Source organism: Rhinolophus sinicus, linkage group LG05 (genome assembly GCF_036562045.2).
Source record: "Rhinolophus sinicus isolate RSC01 linkage group LG05, ASM3656204v1, whole genome shotgun sequence".
Classification (NCBI taxonomy): domain Eukaryota; kingdom Metazoa; phylum Chordata; class Mammalia; order Chiroptera; family Rhinolophidae; genus Rhinolophus; species Rhinolophus sinicus.
The window spans coordinates 166,440,765-166,454,600 of record NC_133755.1 but is presented as its reverse complement, the minus strand read 5'-3'; the positions used below and the strand labels follow the sequence as shown (position 1 = coordinate 166,454,600).

Sequence of the window (13,836 nt, the reverse complement as noted above, 5' to 3'; positions counted from 1 at the left end):
AAAGTATTTGCCCATTTGTTCTGGAGTGAATGTACACATGTGAAATAATTGGTGAGCAAGGCAATGCAAACTATATACAATAGATTATAATAATATGCATTAAATTTATATATTTGGAAAATATTTATATTTTATATTTTATAATTTTAAGTCTTTCAATTAAAGAGCATGATGTGTCTTTTGGGTTCTGGGACCCAATTCCACCATGTGAGGGAAAGGGGCTTTTCCCACACATCCAAGCAATTTTCTAGGCACCAGCTTGGTGTCTTATAATTCAACTCAATTCTAATGCTATCTACCTGGAGATAGTATCAGATTCCACAGGTTAAGGGCTCAGTCCTACAAGACTGTCCACCCCACACCCCCATCCCCACCTGTACCACTTCAGATGCCAGTCACAAGTGCACATTGTTACCTGTACTTCTGACCTCCTGCCTGTAAATCAGAAGTTCTCATGACCTCCTTCCTTGAGTTTTATTAATTTTCTAAGAGCAATTCACAGAAGTCAGAGAAACATTTTACTTACTAGATCACCAGTTTATTATAAATGGATGTAACTCAGGAACAGCCAGATGGAAGAGACACATAGGGCAAGGCATGCCCTTTCCAAACACACCCCTGTCTGTAATCTCCAAGTGTTTACCAACCCAGAAGCTCTCAGACCCCATCCTTTTAGGTTTTTATGGAGGCTTCTTTACATACCATGGTTCCCAAAAATAAGACCTAGCCAGGTTTTTATGGAGGCTTCTTTATATACCGTGGTTCCCGAAAATAAGACCTATAATATGTCTATGGGAGCAAATATTAATATAAGACCCGGTCTTACATTATATTATGTGAGACCCGATCTTATACTATAGTAAAGAAGACCAAACCTTATATTAGTTTTTGCTCCGAAAGACGCATTAGAGCTGATTGTCCGGCTAGGTCTTATTTTCGGGGAAACACGGTAGGTATGAGTGATTAAATCATTGGCCTCTGGGGATTGATTCAAGCTCCATCCCCTCTCTCCCCAGGAGTTTGAGGTGGGACTGAAAGTTCCAATCCTCTAATCACCTGGTTGAGTCTGCTGGCAACCAACCCACATCCTTAGGGTGGCTCCAAAAGTACTATCATTCACAAAACAAAAGACACCTTTACATCTCTCAACACTTGGGAAATTCCAGGGGTTTTGGGCTCTGTGCCAGAACCCAGGGAGGAAGACCAAATAAATACCAGAGATGCCAAAAAAATGTATACACATGACTTACATTCATCTTTTGTTACCGGTATATATTGAGTATTACAATTTTAATACAGTTTTTTCCCTTTCTTAAAATGTGTATACACTTTTTTGGCACCCTCTGTGTATATTTCACATTATAAATCACAATATCACAATGTGTCTTTCTATTTATTTGTTGTTGTTTAATGTCCTCCAATAGAATTTCACAGTTCTTTCTGGTTAAATGTATTCCTAGATTTTTAAAAATTTTGTTGTTATTTTTGAATGAGATTCCTCCAACCCTACCCCACTCCATTTCTACCTGACTATTGCTTATACAGAGAAAAACGGATTTTTCTATATTTTCCCTCATCCAGATATCTTAATATTTTTAAAATTTTGCATAGTTTTGTAGTTGCATATCTTAGGGAGTGGTTCTCAAGATTTGGCCCCTGAATTAGGATATTTAGATATAGAATCATACTTGAAAAAATAATTATAATGCTTTCTCTTCTTTATAGGTAGTTATAGTTCCTTCTACTTGTAGCATTAGGTGAAAAATAGACAAGTATTGGGTACTAATGGAAATAATCTTTACTTTGATTTTATTTAAAAGACTGTTAGTTTCTGGTACTCAGCATGTTTAAAAGGTCTCATACTATTTGAAATTTTTATGTAGAGTTTTAAACAGGAATGATTGCTGAGTTTTAGCAAATGTTTTCCAGAATTTATTAGTATAACTACAGGAGTTTTGCCTTTAATTTGTTAGTGTTTATGTTGATGGGTTTCCTAATATAGAACCACATATATATTCATGGAATAAGTATAACTTGGTACACTTATTTTTATATATTGCTAGATTTGGTTTGCTAATGCCTATCTTGTGGCTTTCTACTTAATTGAATTATTTGTTTTCCCCCAAACACCACCACCAGTGTTTTTCTTCTTTCAATAATAATGATTCTCATATTCTTTATATTGCTGTTCCTGTGTCAGATTTAAAAATTAGTTGAATTTTTAATACTATGTGTTGTATGAAGCTCCTCCAATCTCAAATCATAATAATAGTAATAGTTGACTCCATATGTTCTTATTAGAATTCTACCAAATGTCTGGCTGGGTAGCTGTCCTCGCCAAGTGGAACACGTAACCATTAAACTGAAGCACGAATTGGGGATTACAGCTGTAATGAATTTCCAGACTGAATGGGATATTGTACAGAATTGCTCAGGCTGTAACCGCTACCCAGAACCCATGACTTCAGATACTATGATTAAGCTGTACAAGGAAGAAGGCTTAGTCTACATCTGGATGCCGACGCCAGATATGAGCACCGAAGGTAAGCGTCAGAAGTATCTTTCTGGCTCCTTGTGGAATGTATGTATGTATGTATGTATGTATGTATGTATGTATCATCTTTCTATCTACCTACCTACTACATACCTATGTGTCTACCTTTCTGTCTAATTGACTGACCTAACGCTGAATGATAGAATAAAAATAAGGGTTTAGGTTTAATATATTTAATATATATCTTTTGACAGCTTGGCTAAAATTCTGGTTAATATGTGTCCTTTGATTTGTTTATTCATTAAACATGTATTTATTGTGTATCTACTATGCATGTGGCATTATGCTGGTGGCTGGAAATACAACAGTGACGAAAGGCAGGCACAACTCCTGTCCTTGTGGAGTTTATAATCCTAGAGGGAAGACAAGCATTAATCAAATGACTACAAATAGAAATTTAAAATTGTGATGAGTTTTTGTTGTTGTTGTTAGAAAGATACATAGGGTACTGGCGTAGAATTAACCCCTGGCCATTTGCAGAATGTGAAAGAATTCACAGACTCAAAAGGAATAGAAGTTAGAAAGATTATTTAAGAAGAAAGACACCGGCAAAGAAGCTGCCTGCCGGAGGCAGAGTCTCGAGTGGACAGCTGCACCTAACTTTAGGTTAGCTTTTTCTTATATAGGAAGGGGGGAGTCATTCAGGCAGGCTTGAGGGGTGACATCACTTCCTGGGGTCTGGTCTGTTGGGAGATAATGTTATCTCCAGACTCTGGACTTGGACTCGGCCTCGGGCTTTATGAGTTAACAGTAAAAACTGCAAGGGAGTTGCAAATTCCATTCTGGTGTCCGGGTGCCTGAGGATTAAGAAATTGCTCTTTTTCTGACTCATCACATAGATATTGCTATGAGAGCATACACAGGCAAATCAGACCTAGGAAAGGGGGTGGTGTTCTTGGGAAATAATGTTTGAATTAAGATCTGAAGTGAGAGTTGGGGTTGGGAGTGAGATGAGAAAGAGGCTCCCAGGCAGAGGGAGCAGCTTGAGTAGAATCCCCATTGCAGGAGAGCGTAGAGGGTTGGAGGAACTGAAAGTAGCAGTGTGACTGCAGGTCGGAGAGAATGAAGGAAGTGAGTCTTGCAGGATTGGGACCACAATAAGGATTTTAGACTTTATCCTAAAGCGGTGGGAAGCTGGGAGTTGCCAAGATAGCCATTCCCCCCCTCGGCAAGTGCACTTTGATTGCAGCGTAGAGAATGAATTGGGGTGGGCCCAGAGTGGGTCTGGGGACATCAGTTAGGAGGTTACTGCACTGTTATTAAAGTGAGAGATAATGAGAAAGATAACGTAATAGTGAGGCGGTGTTTATTGCACAAGTACCGGCTGAGCATGTCTCTGTGAAGAGAGAATTATGGTGAGACTTGGGTGCTGCTGGGAAACAGAGACAGGAAAGGCATAGTTTTGATCTAATAGTCAGAGGCAGTCAGACAAGCCCAAAACCAACAGTGCAGAGAAGAAGGAGTCATGTGCCCTAGGAGGGTGATGTGGGAGCAGCACTTTCTGTGGCGGCTATGTGAGTGTCGTGGCATTTGAGCTGGGCATGACAGGTCAGTGTGGAGGGGCGAAATGCATGCCACGTGCAATAAACAGCACAGGCTGAGGCACAGAGTCATGAGATTTTAGAGGAATGATCTACATTGCAGCCTCGCTGTAATATACGGTTCTTGCAGGAAAGGGTTAGGAGATATCTGAAGCCAAAAGAACCAAGTTACGCTAATAGTATCAATTAGCTGTCAGCAGGGGGCAGCAGAGAGCTATGGGAATGGCACAGGCTAAGGGTTTGGGCAAACTGCAATTTATATTGGGGGGAAAGAAGGAAGACAGTGATGCCTACCGAGGATACGTTCTATTATCAACCTCTTCTCCCCAAAGTACTTTGTGTATAAAACACTATTCTTAGAAATGGCATGCATTAATTAATTTAATTCTCTCAACAACAATCTGGGCAGATGTTGTAGTTATCTCCATCTTGCAGAGAAAGACTGAGGTACAAAAAAGTTAAGTAGCCTGGACAAGGTAAATGAGAGAGATATAGACTGGATTTCATCGCAGGCAGTCAGACTCCAGACTCTACACAAGCTCACATGGACTGTTCAGGCCACCACACTTTCAATCTATCATATGCATCATGACCTGGGTTTCGGCAAAGGAGGTAGCTTGTCTCCCCGAAGTCAATAGTCCAGGGTGTGGGCAGGGACAAGGAGACCTTGAGAATCGCAGGTTGCCTGGCCCTGGGCCACCTCGGCTCTTTATGAATCTCGGGTAGTCCGGCTGGCTGGATTGGGCCCTTAATGGGTCTGTGTCTGAACTATCACTGGGGATGAGGTATGATTTTTGTTCCTTAAGGAGAGTACAGTTTGGTTACTCCTCTTGGTCACGCTGAACCAAAGGAGCTTGATTTAGCCATAAGAACTATTTTTTTTCAAGAAAGAAAGAAAAAAACCCCAAACCCTTATTCGCACAGAAGAGCACTGGTTGACTCTAGATCTATTTGTCCTGTCCAGCTTGTCTCTCTGGTTTCAAAACAGAGAAAATTGTTAGGATAGTGTGTCTGTAGCTTCCAGAGGGCATTTGAATTTTTGCTTCTTTGATCCTGGTTTTGTAGCATTGTCTTCCCATTGGAGAATATGTGAGACGAAGCGCAGAGAAAGTGAAATAAGTGGGCATGCATTCCATTCATCTCCATGCACTGACTACTGCAGGCCCTGCTCACTAATCAGCAATTTGCTCGATAGTGTGGGGGTACGCATAATCCTGAGGGGAAAGTATCCCCAAAGACCCACTGTAGTTGTATTAAAACCTTTTGGGGGGGAGTCACCCAGTTCTAGTCACAACAGTGGAACTTCTTCTACACTGAGGCGGTTTGGCAACACGAAATGACAGCAAATGAAAGCATCTACATGAAAAAGGCTGAACCCCAAGACTAAATAGAAGGTTTCTTTGGTTATTCTGGGGAGTAACCAAAGGGTTAACGACCATGCTGGAGTTGCTGAGGAATTTTTGACCAACAGATCAATCTATGTGGCTCATAATATAAGCACAGTGAAGATATAGATTAATTGTGCTGAATAGTTTTAGAACTCCAGAGAAAAATCCATCGGATATGTCTTGAGCCTGCAGCATAATGCTGTCAGATAAAGTCTGAGAAAGAAGACAGTTTGTTAGGACCGACTGTCACCTCTGGTTGTCACAGACCTGTTACGATCAATTGTGCCATCGATCCTTATCTTGTACACTTTGTCATATGCAGAGGGGTGGGTTAGGTGTTTTCTTTCTTTTACTGAAATTTTGGTATCTTTCACCTGAGAAACAAAAAGCTCCCAAATCTAGCAGTCACCTGAAAAATACCAAATCTGTTAAAATTCAGTTTTCCTTCACATAGGAAGCACTCGGGTTGTTTTTTGCCCTCTGTCACGGCAGTGCTTGGGTAAGAAAAGGTGCCTCTTGGCCGTTCAAACAGTGAATGTGCTCCCAAGTCCTCAGCTACCCCTTGGTTGTCACAATCTGAGTTATTTTCTCTGACTCAACACAGCAAATTCAGCTCTGCCGTGAGGCAGAGACTCTGACCTTGGAACTGTAGAGCACCTGGGCTCGAGCCTGGTCCCCACTGCGTTGCTGGCTGTGTGGTTCTGGGCAGGCTGGTTCCTGCACTTAGAAAATGGGGATACTTATTTCTGCCTTACAGGATTATAACAATAGAATAAGATGATGGGTATGAAAGCACTTCGCAAATCACAAAATTGGGACTATATGATTAGTCCCATCCAAGTCCTTAAGTTTCTACCAAAGGATGTTATAGATAATATGGCCCTTATCTACATAACATTGCAAATTAATGTGCTGTAGATAAGGTTCATATTATCAAAGGTGGGAAAGAATATATGTTCAAATAAAATAATAAAATAATAAGCTATTCAGCTATAAATCTGCCCCTGGATGAAGAGAGGGAAGACGTGTGCGTGCGCACGCACACGTGTGTGTGTCTACATGTTGGCAAGGCTGCAAGCTGTGCCAGGAATGCTTTCTTTCAGGCTTAGCCTGAGGTAAACCTTAGGTATCAGTAGGGCCTGTCCTCCCCCACTCATGCCTCAGGGTACCCCATCATACCCTTGTCCTTCTAACCACGTCTGTTTGTTCGTTTCATGCTTTCATTTAATCATTGAAAATGATTATAAGGAAGTTCTTAATCATTGCAGAGTTAGATTAGCCTGGAGGACATGGCACCAGAAGTTAAGAGAGAGGGGTCCAGGCAGGACTCAGGTCAAATAGATATTGGGTTTGGTTTTATTTTGTTTTAATTCATGTGATAATGAATGTGTTTGAGCATCTACTGAGAGCCAAGGCCAGCTTGAAATCCAAAGTAAGAGTCATAAGCAGTGGAGTGTTTTGTTGGACCTGCACAAGGTTTCTAATTTTCAACTTAGTTGCCAACATTTGAAATTTGGACTGTTTTACATTAAAAAAAAAATAAATCTGCATTTCTGTCTTGCCCTGAGGTATTACTTTTTTTTTTAAGAATGTAAACTTTTTGTCAAATTAAATTCTATATGAAGCCTAAATATATAAAACATAAAATGTAGGGGCTCTGGTTGACAGTGGCTTTATTGTGTGAGCCTTGACCCTGGGGACCCTTGTTTTATTTTTGGTGGGTCATATATTATTAGCTCAGTCTCCCTAGCATGGTTTTTCAAGCAGAGGGACTTGGGCGTGTTAGGCACATATGGCCCCTCTAGGGAAGGGGCAGAGGTGCTAAAGCCCGAGCCAGATGTTACTCTTACACAGGCGTGAAAGCAGAGCATAAGTGGGGTGCAGGAACTGACTGATACTTCAGATTGACAGCACGGGGCCAGCAAGTACCATTGGCCACGCAGGTTACGGACGGACAGTAGTGCAGAGGTTAAGACCACAGGTTTTGGAGTCTGGCTGGCTGGGTTTGAATCACCATTAGGGATTAACCTTGGGAAAATCTGTGTGCCTCAGTTTCCTCAGATATAACAGGATAATAATAGTACCGACCTAAGAGTTGCTAAAAGGTGGTTGTAAAGGAGCTATTGCATGCACAGTGCTTAAAACAGCACTTGGCAGGTGGAAAGGGCTCAGCAAATGTGAGCTGTCATCAAAGCAGGGTGATTTGCAGTCCCTAGAATTCAAAATAAATGAGGGCTCCAGCTGAGGCCAGGCTGAACCCGCTACTGCTCTGGTGCCCCTTTTTATTATTGGTCCGTTCTTTATGTTATTTAAATATTTGCTTGACAGTTCTTAAGTGGGATGGCTGAGTGATGCTAGGAGAAGGCCACTGGTGGCTAGAAACTGTGTTTAAACTAGGAGGCTTCTGGAGCCTCTGTGTGGCAGCTGACATTTACCTTCCAGGATTACTTGTCTGAGATCACAGAACTTCAAACTAACAGATATCACATTTCAACTTCTAAACGGTGTGCATGCCTGTTGAAGACTCTTTTACAGATCAAGAGGCAAGGGGGAGCTGTGATGTCCTTTGGGCCATGTGGTGCAGACCTTCCTCAGGGAAGCTCTGGCCAGAGAGAAGGTCCGGGAAGGGACCCTGCGGGGCCGTGTGAGCCTGGCTTGGGCAGGCCAGCTGCACGGGCCATGCGACCCTGACTGCAGCAGTTCCTACTGCCAGTGGCCACTGTGGTCTGTTCGGACATTTGGCATTTGATGAAAACCCACATTAGAAATATTTCCATTTATTTCCTGGCAGTGTGCATGGTAGCTGGAGAGGCAGACCGCGTCAAGGGGTGAAGCAGGAAGGAGCAGGAGGAACACACGCTTCCTGGACCCATCGGTGGCAGTTCCCTTCCCCACAGGATCACAGGGAGGAAACCCCTTACCACCCCCTCAGCCATCAAAAGCCCTGCACTTGGGCCAGCCTCACCCTCACCCCAGCAGGGTTGTTCAAACAAACCTTGGAGGTTTTGCTTCCCCGATGCCCCAGCTCACATAGTGGATCACCGACACAGTACTCTCCTGGGGACACAGTGAGATGTCTCTCTGGTGCATATGATGGTCCACCCCTTGTTACATTTCCAGTGATGTTTTACTCCCTCTAGGAGAGTGCCGTGAAGAACTAACTATGTGGCAGGCCCACCTCAGAGCACCCCAAAACCAAACACAGAGGTATAAATCCTTTCAAGTTTATGACTCAGTTTGGAATTTGGGAAACCAAGCGCCCACATAGGACCCAGTGTGTCTCCATCCAGATGCCCTCAGGCACTAGGGAGAGATGCAGCCTCGGGAAACTGCAGTGTGCCCTGCCTAAAGGAAGTCCAGTAGAAACTGTCTCTAAACTACTGTGTGGGGCCTGAGGCTTTAGATCCCGCAGTAGGAGGGCTTGACAGAGTGCCAGCAGCAGCATGAGAATATCATCCTGCCTTTCATGTTGCTGCTCCCATCTCACCGCGGGGCGAGTCTGAAGCTAAGGCAGACCCCTGGCTGGAGCGTAACTGACAGGGCCTTAAACCACCATGAGGTCTCCAGGACCATCTGTCTTTCTAAGGTGCTGGCCCCTTCAGGGCACTGGCATTGTAAAGAGGAGATCTAAACAGGAAAGACTAGTCACTTGAGTGGCTCTCCTGGGAGAATTCTGGGCCTCCCTGAAGACCTGCAGTGAAATCATTTGAGGGAGGGGCCTTTTCCCACCCACCTCTCCAGTCATCCAGTGGGCTGGCAGTGTGAAGGCTGTGGCCGTTGTATCCGAAGGTCCTTCCTGGGCCATCGTATCTCTGTGTGGTAGAGGACAGAGTAGCTAGAGGATGTCAAATCAGAGGCACATAGTTTTAATCCAGGACTCTGTGTAGTTGCCCTCTTTCATCCCCTCTCAAAGTCATTTACACTGACCATCCTCCACCCTCCCTCCCCCAAATCCACTAAATATCTTTGCTCTGAGAACCTGTGAGTAGAAGAAACTCCTGCTGCCCAGGAGTTGATGATTTTAGGGGGATCTCTTCCCTTAGGATGAAAGAGGGGGCTGGTCAACAGGCTTCAGCAGAGCACACATATCCTCTCTCGGTATGATGAGAAGACATTTGAATCACCTAATAATTGAAATAGTAGTCACGAAACTGCGATAACTATAATCATAATTGCCCAATAAAGGAGAAACTGAATCAGTTTTAATACTCACTGCATCATGAGGGAATGAATGAACAATTGGTTATCCCACCCATGTGTATTAATTAATACGTTAGCCGTTCCGTTGGGCAGAGGAAGGCTAGCATATGTTGAATGAATAAGACTGAATTCTTTAATCAATATGGACTAATTCTGTTTTCCATTTACCTGGAAGATCCTTTTGAATCATAGGAAATTCAGGTGACAGGACCTGTCAGGTTCTCTTTGAAATCGTCTGAACCTTTGCCGGATCTTGTGCAAACTGTTCTGGCAGAAGGAAAAATCCGTTCTTCTGAGGATAAGCCATAGTGAACTTTTCTTTTAAGGGAAATTGGCACCACACCGAAGGCACTCAAAGGAGCAGCCAGATCAAACGCCAGTACAGCGACAACCCATTGCGTCTGCAGGGCTCCTTCCACTTTATTATTAGCAGCTTTTGATACTGTCTCACTTTTTTCTTCCAAACAAAGGGATGAAGCAGGCTCAAATGCCCCCCGCCTCTCGTGGAGCGGCGCTGTGATTTCACGGGGCGCTGGTGGAGTTTTATCAGCGACGATATGGGGGCTTCCTTATTCATGTGTCTGTGCTGTGCTTTCTCGATCCCAGGCCGAGTACAGATGCTGCCCCAGGCGGTGTATCTCCTGAACGCGCTGCTCGAGAATGGACACACCGTGTACGTTCACTGCAACGCCGGGGTGGGCCGGTCCACGGCGGTCATGTGCGGCTGGCTCCGGTACGTGATGCGCTGGAATCTGAGGAAGGCGCAGTACTTCCTCGTGGCCCAAAGGCCAGCTGTGTACATTGACGAAGACGCCGTGGCCCGGGCAGAAGAAGATTTTTTTCAGAAATTTGGGACGGTTCTTTCTTCCTTATGCAGTGTGTAAGAGGCCGGTCTGCCTCCACTCCCTTCCCAGTTTCCTTAGAAAGCTGGGGTGATGGTAATGCAATGACCTAGAAACCAAGGTTCTACCTGAAAAGACTGGTTGCTGGCTTCTCCCCTAACCCACCTTCTTTAGTCTGGGGCTGACTTTCTGTTATGCTTTGGTTGAGCTGTATCATCTTTGAAATATTTTACACAAAGAAAGCTGTGACATGCATGAGAAAAAGCCACAAATAGTTGGGCTGTGCAGTGTTGTTCTAGCATCAGACAGAAAGGTAATGCATGCAGCTCCTGCTTCCTGCAAGCAGACTTGCTCTTCACTTTACAGACACTGCATTTGTTGTATTATGAATTCATGACTGCACTTTCTTGCTGCCTTGTAATGTGACATGCAGAAGAAAAGATAGGGATTTGTGTAGATTCCATCACTTGTGTGCATGCGTACACACGCGCGCACACACACACACACACACACACACACACACACACACACACACACACCATTTTCTGCTGAAATTATAAAATGAGAGCTAGTCAGTTGCCAAAAAAGGAAATATGGACTAAACACGACCCAAACCAATGGCTTTCTAGACCTTGTTTTTGCCTCCTGCTTCCCAGTTGTTCAAGTCTGTTCCAAGGCACCCTCTATCTACCCACAACCCTGTGACACCCAGTCAGTTGCAATGATTTCTTTGTTTTAGCTGAGGCTCAGTGAGCATAGGTAGCCCGCCCAGGGTCTCAGTTAGTTAGAAACCAGTTGAAGTTTGACTCAGTGCTTTTTCAACCCTACTTGTTTTGTCAGCAAACTGTAGTGCATTCAATTTCTCTCTCTCAGAGTAAGGCTGATGTTTCTGTTGCCGGTTCTATAATGGGAAATGGAACATTGTTCTGGACAGTTGCCAAAGAATGTAGGAAAGTAGCTATATTTTGTACAACCTATTTTAAAATGTGGTGGGCTGTCTCCAGGCCAAAGTGGTCTGTGCCATAGCTCAGAAGAGGAGCTATCTTACCAGAAGAGCCCCAAACCATAGATAATTGTTCCATAGCTTGGGAATGATCCTGGTTCCACGCTCAGTTGAATACAATCCAGAGTTACTGTGCCTCCAGAATGTGCAACTCCCTACCTTCCCCTAGATTCTACAGGAAACACAAAGATGAACAAGACCTTGCCTTCAAGAATCTCATAGCCTAGAAACAGCCCTGTGTTCAATCAAATATAACACAGGATAGAACTGTGAAAGACATGCTGGAATAGGGGGAGGTGTGGTAACTTTTGTTGGGTGTTTCTTATACGCTAGGTGCTTTATAATCTTATCCAGTTTAATCTTGGCAGTGCCCTATGAGGGATGTTTCATCATCTCCACTATATAGATGAGGAAACTAAGGCTCAGAGAGGTTAAATCAACTGTCCAGGGACACATGGTGAGTCAGTTAATGAAATGAGATACAAAGCTAAGTTTGTCTGACTCAAAGCCCATACTTTTCCTATTAAACTATGATGCTTACTTAATTTTCTGATCCTTCTTTTCTTCCATAAATATTTATTGATAGATACGCGACGCTCTGATTTAGGAAGTATGGGGGATAAGAAGAATGCAAGATGGGTTCCAGTGGAGTTCAGAGGAGGGAAAGATGTCTTACAGCTGTGGGACTCAGAGGAGACGACATTTGATTTGGGCAGTGAAAGCTAGACAAGGCACATTTCTCTCACTGTTTTACAAAGTTGAATTTATAAGCCAGGATTCAATAATATGAAGTCCAGCTCCCTTGCTAAGAATAAATAGAGAGAACTATTATATTAAAGTAACCCCTTTATAGTCATAATGTGTTGCGTAATGTTTAATCTTAAAAGTGGAATATTTCTAATCAATTATGTACGTGTGTGTGTGTGTGTGTGTGTGTGTGTGTGTGTATTTTCTTAATGTCGAAGAAGTCAAGTTGCACTACAGAAAAAAACTTTTTAGGTGGATTTTTTTTTTTTTTCTGAGAAGCAAAATCATTTCAGGGCTATTAAAAAATGTTTTGTAATAACCTCTCTTGTTTTCAATGAATGGGATGTCCAATGTCTTTCAAAATCACTTGGAAGTTTTGCTGGATAGAAGCATTAAAAATGACTTCTGTGTACAGGATTTAAAAAAAACAATGTTATTAATTGTGTCTGAAATCCAGAAAAACAAACTGTGTTTTTCTTATTTGTAATCTAGTTTATTCCTTTATTTTTCAAAGGAGCAAACCGAGACCCAGAGACATCAAATGATGCTTTTACAGCGAAGGGTTTTAATTGAGGGTCAGAGGAAAGGGATGAGCTAGGAAGATTTGTCAGGGAATTTATTGTGGTGTTCAGGAGTCATTGGAGAATTGATGGGAATGAGAGCAGACAGTGCTAGTGGGAAAGAACTGGTGGGAGGATGAATGGAAATTGGAGTCAGTGGAAGAAAAATGGCTCAAATGAGAAAAAGCAAAGACAAATGAAATTTCTGAAAGAAGAAGCAGGTGTACCCTTTTAGAAGGACAGTATTGGGAGGATCGCGAAGGAAGGTGTGACTGTAGGAACAGACAAGTAGGGTCAAGGTTATGCTCCCCGGAGAAATGGTCATGCTACGTATTCACTGCAGGAGGAAGGGCAGCTCGATGTAATGTGCTGACCAAGTAGGAGGGTAGTCTGTGTGGTGGCTTATTACCTGCTAGGAAGAAAAAAAGGAGGTCTGATAGGAGACGGGACTAAGAATAAAGAGGAAAAGGCTGCTGAAGCTACCTCTCATTAAAACAATAACAATGGCACGATAATAAGGGGAAGAAGAAGAACAAAAATAACAACTTCGTTCTTTCCTTCCCTTATCCATTACTCCAAAAGTCTTTCCCAATTTAGTTAATGGAAACGTACTTCCAGTTGCCCAGGTTCCAAACCTCAGAGTCTCTCTTACCTCTTCTCTTCCTTTCAAACATCACATATACTCCATCAGGAAAATCTGTCATCTCTCCATGTTTTACCTCCTCCACAGAACAAACCTGGTTAGCGCTTAGTTAGTGATCTCCAGACTGAACTTCAGAAGTCGCCTCCTAACTGGTCTCCCCTGCTGTCCTTCCCTCTCAGTCAGCCCCTACAACTGTCATACCTACTCGCACACAGTGGCCAGGGTGATCATATAAAAATAGATGTCAGATCATGCCAATCCTGTGTTCACAGAAGCCTCCAGTGACTTGCCATGTCACTCAGGATGACAGCCGATGCCCTTCAAGGACCCACACATCCTGGTCCTCTGTCGGTCTCTG

The 13,836-nt window shown here is 43.2% G+C and overlaps 1 protein-coding gene across 4 annotated transcripts in view; it reads left to right on the top strand.

The window, feature by feature from the left end:
- Window positions 1-12,073, top strand: part of EPM2A (EPM2A glucan phosphatase, laforin) — a 115,186-nt gene extending 103,113 nt beyond the window's left edge. For 3 of the 4 annotated variants that reach the window (XM_074333685.1, XM_074333684.1, XM_019744462.2), the window contains exons 3-4: window positions 2,302-2,543; window positions 10,290-12,073. In XM_074333685.1, the coding sequence (XP_074189786.1) occupies window positions 2,302-2,543; window positions 10,290-10,567 (520 nt within the window). In that variant the 3' untranslated portion in view covers window positions 10,568-12,073. The remainder of the gene's footprint in view (window positions 1-2,301; window positions 2,544-10,289) is intronic. The other variant, XM_074333686.1, reaches the window with a different exon arrangement.
- The last annotated feature ends 1,763 nt before the right edge of the window (window positions 12,074-13,836 follow it).